The sequence below is a fragment of the Equus asinus genome, chromosome 4 (assembly GCF_041296235.1).
Source record: "Equus asinus isolate D_3611 breed Donkey chromosome 4, EquAss-T2T_v2, whole genome shotgun sequence".
NCBI lineage: Eukaryota > Metazoa > Chordata > Mammalia > Perissodactyla > Equidae > Equus > Equus asinus.
The window spans coordinates 120,353,883-120,369,803 of NC_091793.1; the positions used below are offsets into that span (position 1 = coordinate 120,353,883).

At 35.8% G+C, this 15,921-nt stretch overlaps 1 protein-coding gene across 2 annotated transcripts in view; it reads left to right on the forward strand.

The window, feature by feature from the left end:
* The first annotated feature begins 2,476 nt into the window (after positions 1-2,476).
* DNAJC10 (DnaJ heat shock protein family (Hsp40) member C10) overlaps positions 2,477-15,921 on the forward strand; it is a 44,153-nt gene continuing 30,708 nt past the window's right edge. Inside the window, exons 1-10 of one of the 2 annotated variants that reach the window (XM_044768607.2) lie at positions 2,477-2,616; positions 3,529-3,592; positions 4,144-4,490; positions 5,892-6,057; positions 7,648-7,698; positions 11,945-12,027; positions 12,280-12,411; positions 13,022-13,115; positions 14,212-14,289; positions 15,541-15,584. In XM_044768607.2, coding sequence (XP_044624542.2) covers positions 4,287-4,490; positions 5,892-6,057; positions 7,648-7,698; positions 11,945-12,027; positions 12,280-12,411; positions 13,022-13,115; positions 14,212-14,289; positions 15,541-15,584 — 852 coding nt within the window. In that variant the 5' untranslated portion in view covers positions 2,477-2,616; positions 3,529-3,592; positions 4,144-4,286. The remainder of the gene's footprint in view (positions 2,617-3,528; positions 3,593-4,143; positions 4,491-5,891; positions 6,058-7,647; positions 7,699-11,944; positions 12,028-12,279; positions 12,412-13,021; positions 13,116-14,211; positions 14,290-15,540; positions 15,585-15,921) is intronic. The other variant, XM_014834062.3, reaches the window with a different exon arrangement.

Sequence of the window (15,921 nt, forward strand, 5' to 3'; positions counted from 1 at the left end):
AATATGTAAGTTTCTGCTATTGTGATTATCATCATATCACACTGTCTAAGAAAACAGGAGACATGTTATATTTCCATTTCCATCCATTTACATTTGAGCATCTTTGGGCAAGTCACTCATTAACATTCCTGGGCTTCAGTTTCCTCCCCAATGAATTTAAGAAATGAACTTCATGATCTCAAAGATTCTCCCTGGTTCTAAAATTCCAAGTCTATTGAGGAATTCTTTTTTTATTTAGAAACACCTATACTGTCCCCTAATTCTACTCTGAGCACTTCTGTTCAAAGTTAAATCCCTATGGAACATATTGTTTATACCACTCATTTTACATTTACTACATTATATTTCTACATGTGAATGTGTGTTCTTCATGAACCTCCCTCCAGGCCAAACAATAATGACTTTAGAAACAAAGGACCATTCTTTCCTCTTTTCACATAATAAATATTGATTCTTCATTCTATCGTAATGCATGTATTGAATAGGCACCAAACACTTCTAGCTAGGCACTGAGGAAAAAAATAAATAAAATCTGATTCCTGACCTCAAAAATTCATTACAGTAGACCAACCAATGAAATATAATTACAATATGGTGTGATAAAGGCAACAATAAAGGATGGAGTGACCAAATATGCTTGAATGGCTCACAGAAAATTATTTTTCAGAAGAAACATGAACTCCATCTTGAAAGATGAGTAGCAATTCCCCAGGTGGAACTAAAAATGAAACAAAATAGTCCCTTGTTATAACATATCTCATGCATATATGATGGAGCTGTTGTATCAAGTTTTATTATACTTATGCTGACAAGCCCTTGGTTTCCCAGAAGCAAGTGGTCATCCCTGATGTCAATTATCTGAAGTAGAGATGTGTCTTCAAAACATCTTTCTCTTCCCCACCATGACCAATTCATCACCAAATCTTAGGAAATATCACCTCCTACATTTTTCTCGAATTTGCTCACTTCTCTATATCTGCACTAACTCCACCCTAATCCAGGCCATAAGCATCTATCACCTAGACCATTGGAATAGACTTCTGGCCAGTTTTCCTCTATTTACTATTGCCCTCCTCCATAACATTCTTCAAACTATAGCTAAAATGTTATTAAAAACTAACCATGGCCTTCGCCCATCCTGAATAATTCAAACCAAAAACCATTAGGTAGGGCTGGCACAGTTGTGTCCATACTGGGCAGAGGTGATGGGATGGGAGGGTGAGTGACTACATATTGTAGCCCTTTCAGGTAGAGGTGGGTGTCCCGGTGGGAGAGCAGCCTGGCATAGGTTGGAACCTGAGTGAAGTGAGCACAGCATCATATAAAGTGTGGGAACCCAAGTGGGATGAGGAGGGTGACAGGCACAGGGCAGGGATAGCATCAGCAACATCCCCTAATTCCTTGCTCATGTACACTTAATTTCTTTTTCAGTTTTTTTAATCTATTGTAGTAATACCTTTTTCAAACCTTTGCCTCCCAGAGGTCAGTTCCCCATTATTCATTCTCACAGCACCATGCATTTTCCTTTCCTAATCATAGGTCTGAATAATTAACGTGTCCTCCGTTATCCTATTTCTTCAGGGCAGAGCTATGTCTTTGCTCACTACAGTATCACCAGTAGCCAGTGGAGAACAAACTATTTTAATGGATAAATGAACTGTTTAAGATCAGTCCATCCACCTGCGCCTTGACTCTGTCCCTCTCTCCCATATCTGCAGCCTCCTTCTCTCTTTTTTGACTCCTAATCAGCTTTTAAACATGTTTAAGTCATTTAGACGAAAAAATTAGAGAAAGAGAGGAGTGTGGATAACTCCCCAGTTCTAGCTTGGATGACTAAAAAGCCAGGTAATACCATAGAATGCTCCATTGTTCACACATGCGCGCACACACACACAGTCATAAATATTTTCATTTCTCTCAAGTTTCCTAATGCTTCTTCAACCCTCTAGGCTAACACTACGATCAATGTCACTTCGGTCAAGCTTGCCTTTTGCCGCAGAATTTCACCTCTCTGCCCCACCCACGGGAAAAAGCCTCTACAGCCCTGCCTTTTAAGCAAACTGTCGCGGAGCACCGGCACGCCTATACCCGCCCTCCGGGTTTCCCCGTCACCATAGCGACGGGAGCAGGAAGGGGCGGGCTTCGGCACCCGGCGTCCGGCCTGCGGCGTGCGCCATCCGCATTGGCGTTGGGGCGCGGGCTGCGCGGGTCCAGCGTGTACCTCGGCTCTGGGTTGGAGCTGAGCCGGAGCCGGATTCCGGGCGGACGGCCACGTCAACCTTAACCTACACCGCCCTCCCCACCCGCGCCCTCCGCCGCCGCGCCCGCCAGGCTTGCGGCGGGTTCTCTCAGGCTGCGGCCTCCACGCATTTCCCACAATGCCCCGCGCCAGGCCCCGCCCCGCTCGCCGTGGAGACCGGCGCGGGAGCTGCCGACCGAAGCTGGCCGCACTCGTCGCTGCCGGTGCGGCGTGTCCTCCGCGTCCCGAGTGCGGCGGCTCGGCGCTCGGACAGTGCGTGTCCTCCCGCGCGCACAGCTGGCGCTCTGCCGGTGGGGTCAGCGACCGGGAATTGAGGATGGGGAAGTAGCTGCAGGAGGCGACCCCGCAACACCGAGGTGGGCATAGGCCGGGGACCGGGGCTCTGCTGGAGCCGGCAGCGGCCTTGGCCCTCCGGGAAGGGAGGACCGAAATGCCTGTGCGCTTGAATCTCCCCTCTTCTCCCCTCCTGCGGCCGGTTGGTTGTATTCTCGTTCCCCGTTGTCGTCTTCCCTATTACCTGCACCACCCTGCCTCCGCCAAGTGGTTCCCCTCTTCTTGCTCCAGTTTCTTCCTTGAGCCTCAGTTGCTCAGGCTGCTTTCTCCCTGAGTCCGGTCTGAGACTTCACCCCTAGCAACACTTGACAGTCTGTTTCACCCAATGTCTCTAGTCTTCTCCTCTCCCCGCATCCTGTTCTGGAATGATGGCAGCAAGAAGGCGTTCGACTTGCATTTACCTGCGGCTCTCACCTGTCCCCGCAGCTCGGCACAGAGCAAGTCAGCCACACCCACGCCGGCTGAGAGCAAACGCTAGGCAGGAAATGCCCCTTGTCCCAAAGTGATGTTTGAGAATATGGTATCTTTTTTTTTCTAATGATTACGTTCTACTTTGGGAATTTGTCAATCAGTATCACTATGTGTACAAAGGTATTTTTTGGTGGCTTGAAAAGGAAAGATTAGAAATTAGCCAAAGCCCATTCACAGGTAAGGAAAAAAAACAATTTAAATAGACATTTAGAATTAAATGAAGAAAGTTTCTAGGAAGGTTTGATTTTTCAAAGCATTACGAGCTGTTTGGAACTAAAGTATACAAGTTTAAAGGTGATCTGATGAAGGAAAATTAGTTTCACTCTACACAGGTGAGCGTGTCTAAAGAACTGATTCCCTTCTCTTTTGTCTCTTTTTCTATTTTTATTTATACCAAACAGAAGCTTTGCAATAAAATTACACTATTAACTTGCAGTTATTATTCTCCTGTTTTTATAAAATAGTCTCTACCTAGACATAATGTAAGCGCCTTCTGAGAAAACTCGGGGGGAACAAACGGCCTACTAGGTGAGTTGTCTAGTGTAACTGTAAATTCATTGCTATTTTTGGAAGGGTTATATGAAAGATACAGACTGTTTGGAAGGACTGTGTGCTTCCTTTCTAGTCCCCCAAAGGATATTTCGTACAAGTGAAATCTAATTAAAATGAGAACAAGATAGCCTTAAAGGGGTGAAGAAGTTGCCAAAAAGGAAGCAGTATTAGAAAAGGGCAGTGCTTAAGCTGGGTAGAAAAAAGAAGAAAACAGTCTTTCCCCTGCCCTTGTGTATGAGTTCTGATGGGAGCAAATCAATGAGTTGTTTGTTTTTAAAGGGTTCTAGCTAGCTACAACCACGCACTACCTTTATCTTTTATCTGCTATCTTGAGTGGTTTCACAAATCTGGCTATCTCGATATGGAAGCAGGGAAGGGGACCCGCAAAGAGTAGAGCCTGGCCCACTCACCTTGATTTGCTAGTTAATGGAGATTGTATTGCTAACCATGTTATTTAATAAATAGTGTTATTGGTGGGTTTTGTGTTTTTTTTAATGTATTTTAACTACCTGGTTTCCTCTCTTTAGATTAACATTTGGCAAGACAATTTCAGGATGCTGGAGTCATTCTTGGAATAATGTGGACAGACGTTCTCAAACTTGTGTACATCAACTGGAACCAACGGCATATCTTAATGTTCACTTAAACCAGAACTTGTATAAGAAAAAGAATGGGAGTCTGGTTCAATAAAGATGACTATGTCATAGACTTGAAAAGGGTCACTGTCTGTTTTCTAATAGTGTATATGGCCGTTTTAGTGGGCACAGATCAGGATTTTTACAGTTTACTTGGAGTATCCAAAACTTCAAGCAGTAGAGAAATAAGACAAGCTTTCAAGAAATTGGCATTGAAGCTGCATCCTGATAAGAACCCGGTGGGTAAAAATTCTTTTTAATATCTGATGAATGTATTTTAGAAAGTTTCAGTATATTTAAATTATTTTAAATAAGTGCTCAAAATGCTTAAGAATAATCACATCAAAAATCATAACTCAAATTCTGTACTGAAAAACAGAAGAAGCAAAATGTTCTGGTTTAGAACAATGTGAAGGAACGTCAATACCGAAAATGCAATTCTTTCTTAATTTGAAAACTAATTTCCAAGAGTTCTTTTACAGATATTAATCCCAAAGGAGAGAATACTATCTGTGAAGTAGTTTTCTTGTAAAGTAGGTTAAGATCAAGTATTGCAGAACAGTAACAGAAAAATTATTTCCTTGGAACTTAGAGGGTATGTCTTGCTAAAAATGGCAGCAATTGCTAATAATAGTATGCTTCAGCTTTCACTGGTTTTTCCCATGCACAAGTATAAGCCCAGAGTCAGAAAGTATTACAAATTGAAACTTGAGAGTAATCAAATCCAGTTTATTCCAATCATAAATACTTGATTATGTATTCAATAATGAAATCTTTCGAAACTAAAATAGTTTTAATTCTTATGGTATTTTTATAATTTAATTTTTTCTTAATGAGATTTGACACTCTTCAAGGAGAAAGATAAGGTTATGTTATAATTTTCTGTTCTCTGGATAGAATTTTTTAAATAGGACTTTTATTTTGATTGCGTAAAGCTGAGTGATAAAATCAATATTTCTTGAAAACTCTTGTTAATTGGTAATCTTTCCCTGAGATCTTCATTCTCTTGTATTTAGTTTTTATTTTTTCAGATTGTTCTTTAAAATTTCAGAATGTGTGTTTTTGTTTCCATGTGAAAGATGGTAGCCCTTCTACAGCTGAGTATTATTTAGATGAAAGCATTCTTCAGAAACCAGTTGTATGAAACAGTAACAAACGAGGAACGTTTCTAATCCAGTTTTGAGTTGTTACTCTGATATTAGTTCTTTTGGGGCACATACTTTTTTTAGTTAATATGTTGGTTTTGCCTCAAATAGAAAAATAACCTACAGATTTCTTTGTCATTGTTTTAGGGGTAACATTAATATTACTATTAAGGGTTTCCAAGGGTTCATTAGTCAGTTTTTTCTCAGTTGCATTTCTTAGAAGGTATGACTTATATTGTATGACTACATCTGTCATCCTTTTGAGGCATCAATTCTCATTTCTCTGTTACTTTCCTAATTTTTTTTTTAAGATTGTAGTTCTTTAAAAATCCTTTTTATTTAAACCCACAATAGCCCATTTCATTTTGTACTACTACTCCTTATCTTGGTATCTATTCTCCTAGAAATCTCAGGATTAAATTAAATCTACATATAAGTTCTGAAGACACTTGATTGTGTATCTGAAACAAATATTTTATGTAATATTTTTAATAGAATAACGCAAATGCACACAGTGATTTTTTAAAAATAAATAGAGCATATGAAGTACTCAAAGATGAAGATTTGCGGAAAAAGTATGACAAATATGGAGAAAAGGGACTTTCAGATAATCAAGGAGGAGGCCAGTATGAAAGCTGGAATTACTATCGTTATGATTTTGGTAAGATGATATGATATTCCTTATGAAATTATTGTTTATTATTTGAATAAATTTAGAAATTAATTTTGTTTCACCACTTAGTTTATATAGTTAATATATGGCACCTTGACTCTTTAATATGACGTGGGAGCAGAATTCAAAAGGAGAGTCAGTGATATGTAGATATTATCTGCACAGATAAGAAAGTGTTTTGGTCATAGTCTTGTTAAATACTTTTAAAGTAAGAATTGCTATTTAATTTAAAAACATTTGCATTAGAAGTTAAATATTGAAGCCTTTCAATATTTTTAGAGCATCATATTTTCCAAAAAAGATTAAAGTTTCCTTTAGTTTAATAGTGGCCACTTCAATAGAAATGCCATCCATCTTAATTAATAATGGTTAATAATGGTTTAATAATGGTGTTGGCAGGAATAAGGAATGAGGCAAGAGCGGAGGGAGTGAGTAAATTAAAGATATCAAGGGAGGGAGAAAGTAAACACAGGTATCAAGGCAAGAGGGAGTGTTCAGACATCATGTCCTTCTCTTCGTCATTAATTAGCTTCGAATGCAGGCTAAGAACTGAAGGATGCTTTATATCAGACTAAATAAAATATTTTAATTTTATATCTGAGTGTTTGTTTCTCAAGACTGACTTTCTTTTCAAAATAGTATTTGCAGGTCTATTCACTACAGCTTGATGGTCTATATCAGGCGTAGGCAATCCACATTTCACAGGCTAAATCTGGCCTGCCACCTGCTTTTGTAAAGTTTTATTAAAACACAGTTATGCTCATTTATTTACATAATGTCTATGGCTTCTTTCACACTTCAGAAGCAGAGCTGAGTAGTTTTAGCAGAAACCATGTCCCACAAAGCCTAAAATATTTACTAACTGGCCTCTACAGCAAAAGTTTACTGACCCATGGTCTATGTCCATCACTGATATTATTTAGGTATTTTGTAGAGTAATAGGAATTTTCTCACGTTGGTTTTAATTGTTATGGCAAATAAAAATTTTATTAATTTTTGTCTCTACCTCTGCACATATTCTGATTATAAGACTTTTAGCAATAGAACATATTTGTAAATGATACCACATTAAAAAAGAACATATAATCTGAAAAGTGAATGAGCTCTGTACTCTAGTTCACAGTAATGTACCAGTGCCAGTTTCCTGGTTTGGATGTTGTACTAAAACTACATAACATGTTGCCACTACGGGAAGCTGGGTGAAAAGTACATGAGAGTCTGTACTATCTTTACAACTTCCTGTAAGTCTATAATTATTTCAGAATAAGGTTAGAAAACATGTAATAGAAATAATTTTCTGTGGAGATGGAATTACGTGAATATTAGGAGCCCACACACACCCCCCCCCACGACAGTCCATGTCAGGAGACTAGTGTTTTTTGATCACTCTGTAAATGTATCACCAGTGGTATTATTTGTTCTTGGCTTTTCTCTTAATTTGTTGCATATTTTTCAAGTTTAAGATTTACTACAGTAATCTGATTTTTGGTGATTAAAACAAGAGTAAGTAACCTATTTTTATGTGGTCATTCATGATGAAGTTTTAATTTTATAATTTTTATGTACTTTTAAAATTAGGTATTTATGATGATGATCCTGAAATCATAACATTGGATAGAAGAGAATTTGGTAAGTTTGTGGGCATATGATTTTCTAAAACTAGTCCTGAAATTCTCTAAAACTCTTGAGGACAAATGTATTTAGAATTTAGAAATATTTTGGATTTTAGCAAGATAATATGTATATACTGTATATTAAATAATGTTCTAAAACCATAGTTAAGATTTTCACATAGTTTCTTTTTATTACTATCAGGAACTTCCCTTCCATTACATTAATAAACTTTTGTGACATTCTTGTGTGGTAGCTATAATTATTCCTTTTACCTTGCAGATGAGGATATGAAACCTTAGAAGGGCTAAGTAATGTCCACAATGTTCTGTGCATGTGTGTTTGTGTATAATTGACACATTTGAAATGGTAATGAACCAATATCTATTCTTTTTCTATATAAGTATTTTTCCACATTATTAAAAAACTTTTTACAACACTTAAGAGTATGTTAAGTGAAAAGAAGCCTAACGCAAAATTACATATGCAGTGTAAAACAGATCGTGCAAAACGTATACACATATATGCGTAGAGGATAAAAGCTGGACGAGAACAAAATAAAAATCTCAGCACTGATAAGAAATAAAGTCCTTAGCAGAATGTGGGCAGTACGGTATTAAGAAAAATCAGTATTTCTACAGGGAAATTCATGAGTATGTTTACTAAATAAAAGAAGTGAAAGTAATACCTAGCCCCATGTCAGTTCAGGACAGGTTTGGATGCCAGGTGAGCTTGCTGCAAACTTGTGAGGGTGCTTCCAGTTTCAAAGCTTTTGGATTTCAAAGTTTTGGATAAGTATATGGTTATTTTGGAAGTATATTTTGTTTGATCTATGATTTGTGTGAAAATGGATATAAAAATACAGTTCTGCATTTTTCATTGCATTTTAGAAAACTTTATTGGATTAGATTCGTATACTTTTAAACTTCGTACACGTATAATAAAATAGATTTAGTCTTCCTTTTCTACTTCAAAACAATACGTTTTACCTCAAATCAAATTTCAATTTCATTTTGCTCTGTTACAATTTCATTTAATTTAGAAAACTAAAATAGCATACTAGCTGCAAAATATATATATAATTTCTCATATACTATCATTAGAAAAGATACATATTACAGTCACTTGATTTTGTACAGTTTCTTCTGAGCAAGAATTACATTTTATTCTTATTTTCTACATCATGTTGATGAGCTCAGGCCCATAAAGTAGCCATTCATACATTGCTTTGTTAAAAGAGTTGCATGTGAACACTTGAACAAGTTCTAAGGAAAGTGAAAACGCATCTTCACTACAAAGGAAATGGAAGAAAGTTAGATTCATTTGTATTGTTGTTAGACAGAACTGATACCCATGTCACAGGCAGGCAGAATCGTAACTTCTCTGCATGTAGTTATATGAATCTGTTGCTTTTCCTGCGATGACTATTCTCTCATCTCCTAGTCTATCAGTAAGTGTTTTGTGGTCCAGGGAGGCAGAAAACTTTGGAATTAGAGATAGAATTGGAGGAACTGAACAAAACCTGCAGGCTGACTAATCTATGAGTCCACCCAGAATGAGAGACTTTCCTGATGGTTATATTGCACGCAGGCTCAAACTTTTTCAGATGTATCACTGTGGAGAAAAGGTCAAGTACTGCTAATAGTTCATATAGGACCCGAAATAGTAGTTAAAAGTAAATTACAGCCGCAAAACCTTAGAGACAGTTTTTCCAAAATAATTAACTAATATTGATAGATTGAGTGCAAAGTTGCCACCATTCCATATGATCTCTAATACTAGTCTTCATATCTAAGACTAGCTGATCTTGTAGTTTTAGTTGAAGAAGCCAAGAGAAGATGGCAGATATGGATAGTAGTACCAATGTGTACTTACATAAATATCACATTAGCCTATTTGTTTGTGGGTCTCTTTCCATTAGTTGTTTCTATTGATTGGGTACTTAGTCTTGTCTTTTGTATAACTAATTATATAAATAATCATGGAATTATTTTAAAGTTATTTATGTTCTCTTCCTCCAGAGAAGAGTTATGTTTCCTGCTGGTTAGGGTCACTAACAATCTCAGATCAGCTTTCTCCAGACAGAAATTGACATGATTCAAAAACTGAGCTTGAACTTTGAGAGGACTGGTCACTTTGCAGTTTAGTTCATCTTTATTTACAGGACCCTTCCTTACATGTGCCCTGAACTCCATTTTTGTCCGTCTCACCTCATGAATCTATTAAAAGCTCTGCTCAGTTTCTTGCCCATCACCTAGCTCTTCTACAGGAAGCAGACATTGGCCCTCTGATTTCCACCTCCCGTAACTGGGCCCCCTAATTCTTCACTGCATTGATCACTCTCTTCTGCTTGCAATGGAAGTCTTTCATGTTTTGTCCAGTTCTGCGGTTGTACTAGGAGAGTTAGTCCAAATTACATAGTTTGCTTTTATCAGGAGTGGAACTCTAGAATGTTCAACTATAGTACAGAAGAGAAAATGTGATTAATAAACTCCACTTTGAAAGCTTTAAAAATGTTCTCATCCTTGCCATTAAACATGATGTATATTATCTTTCTATGTGTCACCGAAAAGTGTTCCATCGGTCATTATAAACAAGTTCTACATAGTATCTGCAAAAGCAAAGAATATGTCATACTAGTCATTCTGAATAGTACCCACACAATACAGGCATCCTTTTGAAGACAAGCTCAAGAAGTTAAAGAGGGCCTCAGAGCACCTCTGCCTTTTTTTTTTTTACATTTTTTCTAGGTTAACAAGCTGTTAGCTGTAGTTGCATAGACATTAACACACAAAAGCTGTAGTTGTGTATTTTAGAAGCTGAAAATTGCATTTTGAAATATACTCATTCTGGGTCACTGGGTTATGCAAAAACATCCCATTAAGCTTTGATAATAAAATATTAAAAATATTTTCTACCTTATTATTTAACAACAGTGGGAACTGAGCAAATAGTGCTCTGTGAAAACGAAGTACCAAAATTGAAGACATTTTTTTCACTGTAAATAAGGTTTTGTGTCAAGTGATATTCAGATTTGTTGTAAATCATATTTTTATTTATGACTTATGAACAATCATACTTTGTCTAATTATCGCTTTTTTATGTGTAAATAACCACCTCATTACTTGTTTATAGCTAATAAAATAATCCCATTTCTATTGAAGTTTGCACTAAGTCTATTAAGATTTTACCTGAATTAGTACCAGTTGGTGGTCTGAGTCAACATGGCAATTATTCTGACCACCTAGATAGAGTGGTCTGTTTGTCAAACTTTCTAAACATTGCAAAAGAACAGCTCATAAAATCCTAAATTATACACTTTGCCTGTGGTGTACGGATAAACTGTTTTTCCCATAGATCTATATGACTTGTAATTGAAATGTAGGTAAATATTGAGTCCTGCACATGTTAACTAAATAACCTGAATCAGTTACACATATTTAGAATACTATGCATGTTTTGATGTCTTACTGTAAGTTATGAAAATTTTATTTAAAAATTACTAAATAACTGATTTTGATATGGAATTATATAGAAACTCTTCACGTTTTTATCTTGAATGTTAGAGCATATCATTACAATGTTAAAATACTTAAATGAATATATTTCGTTTACTTGTATCAGGTGACCTTATAGATTAGAATGTATAATGTGTTGTTGGCTAGACATTATGTGGTGTTCAGATCTATTTTAACAAATATGTATTCATGTTTTGAATTGTTAAAAACCTTGATCTGATACTTTTAAAATAACACAATTTTCCAAGGTAAATTTCTTATTAAGAGCAAAGATTAAATGTAATCCCCACAGTCCTTATTATATTGTATAGGTCTCTTATTTCATTTTTTCTCAGTTCAAAGTCAGACTTGATTGACCACACATTTAGCCCGTGCTGCAGATGATACAAGTGTTTAAATCTCAGCTCTCTCGCTGTTTTTCTTCATTTCTCTCGCCCACACAAACTCTTACATGAGGTTTGATGTTACTTCCTTTCTTTTTAAGCTTCGTGGTGACGTATACCATGCAGTTCAAGGATGTCAAGTATGGGCTGAGAAGAGTTTAAAAGAAAAAAAAAGTATTGTTTTACAGTTGAAATAATGTTTTCTTCTTACAGAAGAAATCGTACAGAAAATGACAAAGGCAGTATGAAAGATGTGTATGGCTGAATTTTTTTCATTCTAATCTCAACAAAAGTCATTTAACTAAAATATGCACAAACCTTTAGTAAATAATTCTAATTTGTTTCGGTTTTATATACTTTTAGATGCTGCTGTTAATTCTGGAGAACTGTGGTTTGTGAACTTTTACTCCCCGGGATGTTCACACTGCCATGATTTAGCTCCCACTGTATGTATTTTTACTTCCTGATTATTCAAGTTTTTTTATTTCTCATTGATCTGTTATTTGAGTGCTTTTTTAATATGGTAGGGTTTTTTCTATTAATAATAATTCTAATTATCAGAAATAATTATGTATTTTCACATATGTATGATTTTATTTGATAAAAATATTCTCCTTTAATGTATAGCATGAAGAGTATTCAAGGTAAGAAAAATTATCTTATCAGAGAAATACTTAAATTTTCTTTTCTTCTCGTAGTGGAGAGAGTTTGCTAAAGAAGTAGATGGATTACTTCGAATTGGAGCTGTGAACTGTGGCGATGATAGAATGCTTTGCCGAATGAAAGGAGTCAACAGTTATCCGAGCCTCTTCATTTTTAGATCTGGAATGGTGAGGGATAAAGTTAGCGTTTTTTAAAGTTGTGGAACTTTATAACAAGGGAAATACTAAAGATACGTAATATGTGAATTTGTAGATGTTTTGATTTTTAAGTCTTATTTTAGGTGCCATCTAACTAGACTTTAGTCACAGTAAACATTTGGATTATATTATGAATACTTTTAGACGCCATTGCTTTGGCTTTGCTCTATTTCAAAATTAAATGTTTGCTAATTTCAGTTTCTGTCTTAAAGAACATAATATAACCAATACGTATACTTATTGGTATATGTATACCAATATGTACTTTATAGTTTACAAAATATTCTACAGATATTGTCTATTTGAATATAAAGTCCTAGTATCCCTGTTTTCCCCCCAGTTTTAAGTGATAAAACTGAGACTAAAACTATTACAAATAGTATTGTTAAAATGTCTTACATGGAATCTATACAATCAAGAATCCCAGCTTGTCATTTGGAAATACACTGTGCTATTGAGAGACAGATCTTACTGTGTTATTCAAAATAATGTGGAATCAAAAGTGCTTGGTCTTGTTTTTACTGAGTTTTTAAAGGAAAAAGTAAAAGATGTTTCTCTTTTTAATTAAAAAAAAAAATAGGCTGCAGTGAAATACCATGGTGACAGATCAAAGGAAAGTTTAGTGAGTTTCGCCATGCAACATGTTAGAAGCACAGTGACAGAATTGTGGACAGGTAATTTTATTTTCTTAATTTGCTTGGCTCAAAATGCTTTGAAATTGGTATTTTAAGTTTTTCGGTGGCAGTATTAATATTTTGGTCATAATATTGAAGTTTTAAAATGTCTGTTCCGTGCTTCTTAGAAGGGAGTTGTGTCATTTGTTCTGACCTCTACTAAATAGTAGACATTTAACAAATGAATTACATTTTGTAGAAACTAAAACAATTAAGATTGGGAAATTGGTAGGAGATAGGGTTAAGTGAAAAGGCAGCTTTCAAAGTGCAACTACATGGTTAGTACCCAAGTGTTTTGTTGCTTTCATAGGTATACTGTTTCAGGCAGTAAATCCGTGCCTATCCAATTTAATTTTAAAGTTTAAAAACTCTTTCTCCTAATCTTAGGCTTTTAATTTAAGTGACTTTAGGTGGGTTATTTAACTACTCACGAATTGACGTATTCACATCTAAAGTGATGCTCGTATCATTCATTGAATACCAGTTATGTCTCTGAAACTATGTCAAATAGTAGGGCTGTAGAACTATAGGATATAATCCCTGCCTTCAGTGACCTCATTATTGTAGCATGAAAGACGTTAGTAAACCATTAAAATGCAAAATAGTGACTATTATGATGGAGGTAAGCTTAGGGGGAAGCTTGAAGGATATGAAAGAACTCAGGTGGGGAAAGAGGAAGACTTAGAAAATATTTCTTGAACCAGGTCAGACCCAATCTGTCATGAAAGTGAAGAGGAAGCCTTAAAAGATCACTGTATATTTGGGAAACTGACAATACGTCATGAAGCTAACAAAAAGATAGGCAGTGGGATGGAGTAGGAGGGAAAATATGGCTGGCTGAATGGGTAGACAAGGCTCAGATCACAAGGGGCCTTACTTGCCAATTTGAGTTTCTTTCTTAATGAAATAGTGAGTTCAGATTTTATGTGATGAAAAAAATGGAGAGCCAATGAAGGAATTTGACATAAGAGGATTTTTAGGAAATCTTGAATCAGAATGGATTGGAAGAAGGTGAGATTAGAAGGGAAAAACCATTTAGAAAACTTTCCAGTATCAAGTAATAAGTGATGAGAAATTTGCTTTATTTTCTTTTAAGGAAATTTTGTTAACTCCATACAAACTGCTTTTGCTGCTGGTATTGGTTGGCTGATCACTTTTTGTTCCAAAGGAGGAGGTAATTTTATTCTTTATTCTGTTATGATGAAGAAACTGTGACGTTGAATTTTTGGGTGACAATCTTCTTTTTCCAGCTTTATTGAGATATAATTGACATGTAACATTGTGTAACATTGTTACCTTCAGATAGCCTCAGATGTATTTGGCAGTTTGCAAAATTAATTAGTTGCTGTCAGATATAACCTTCCCCGAAAATAATTCGTTGGAATTATTGACTTGACCTCATACTTATGCATATCAAAAATGTATATGTAGTTGCCTCATAAAATTATATATTTGAAGATGACAACTTTGCATTTCCAGGAGTCTTTACCCTAGTAAATTAAGTTGAAAACTCACTACTCTACATACCAAACCACAAACTGTAAGCTGTATTCAAACAATGAGATTGGTTAAAAATTGGTCCCAATATTACAAAATATCCTAATTCATTAATACATTTCCATATGTTTAATCCCAGCATGGGTCTTTTCCCCACACTTCATCTCTCAGCCTTTTTGCTGCTATGTTGAGAAGGTATTGCCTTGCAACTAAAGTCAACCACTCACCCCATCCTGTAAGACCTATGTTAAGAAGGTATTGCCTTGCAGCAAAAATTACCTTTAAACTAAGTCTGTCGTCTAGGGATTTTGTCTCATTTTGCCCTAATGCACAGATTTCTGTCTATTCCACACTTGAAGAAAACTTTCTGACATTCTTTTACTTTTACCCTGCGTAGATTGATTTCAGTTACTCCTCTAGGCTCTCTGATGCTACAGCTCCCTTCCTTCTAAATCTCTCTCATTGTATCCTAGCATTCCTAGTTACAGAACTTTCATAAAAATAGTGAAGAAGCTTTTTTATGATTGTACTGTATTTTAAGGATTCTTTACATATCTTTGTCAAATAGGTCCATTACATTTTATTTCCCCCAAATCATGAGATTTCCTGGATAAAGGGGGTTGTTGATAGGGGGAGATGTTTGAGAGTAAGGTCCTAAAGAGATGCTTGAGAAAAAATTACTGCTTTTCTCTTTAGCTAGAAATCCTGGGAAACTAAGAGGAGGGAGTGAAAGAATGAGAGAGAGTGTGTGTACGTATGTGCGTAAAATGAGACTTTGACCTCAGGATCTACCTAGTGAATGAAGGTCTGTTTACCAGTGGAGCCCAATTCATTGCCTTAGTATCAACATGATAGTTTAGGGGAAAGGAAATGAAAGTATGGCCTTAATAAAGCTGAAATTGCCTCAGAAGTTTTTTTTTACCCCTAGATTGTTTGACTTCACAGACACGTCTCAGGCTTAGTGGCATGTTGGTAAGCATCAATTATTTTATAAAACTATATCGCCATGTTAAGAAACACATTTAAAAACTGATTCCAGATATTTTCTTTAGTAGTTTGTTGAACACTTAACTCACTTATTTGTAATCTTTGTTATTTTTTGATAGATGTATTCATAGCTATACATTTTTTTCTAACTGATTAGCTGTGTTCAATACATTTTGACATGTGGTGCTTTCATTATCATTCACTTCCAAGTAGTCTGTAATTTAATTATGAATTCCTCTTTAACCAAAGAGTAATATATTAGTGTTTTTGTCATTTCCAAACTTTATTTTTTGTTGTGTTATTTTGTTATTTTGTTATTTAT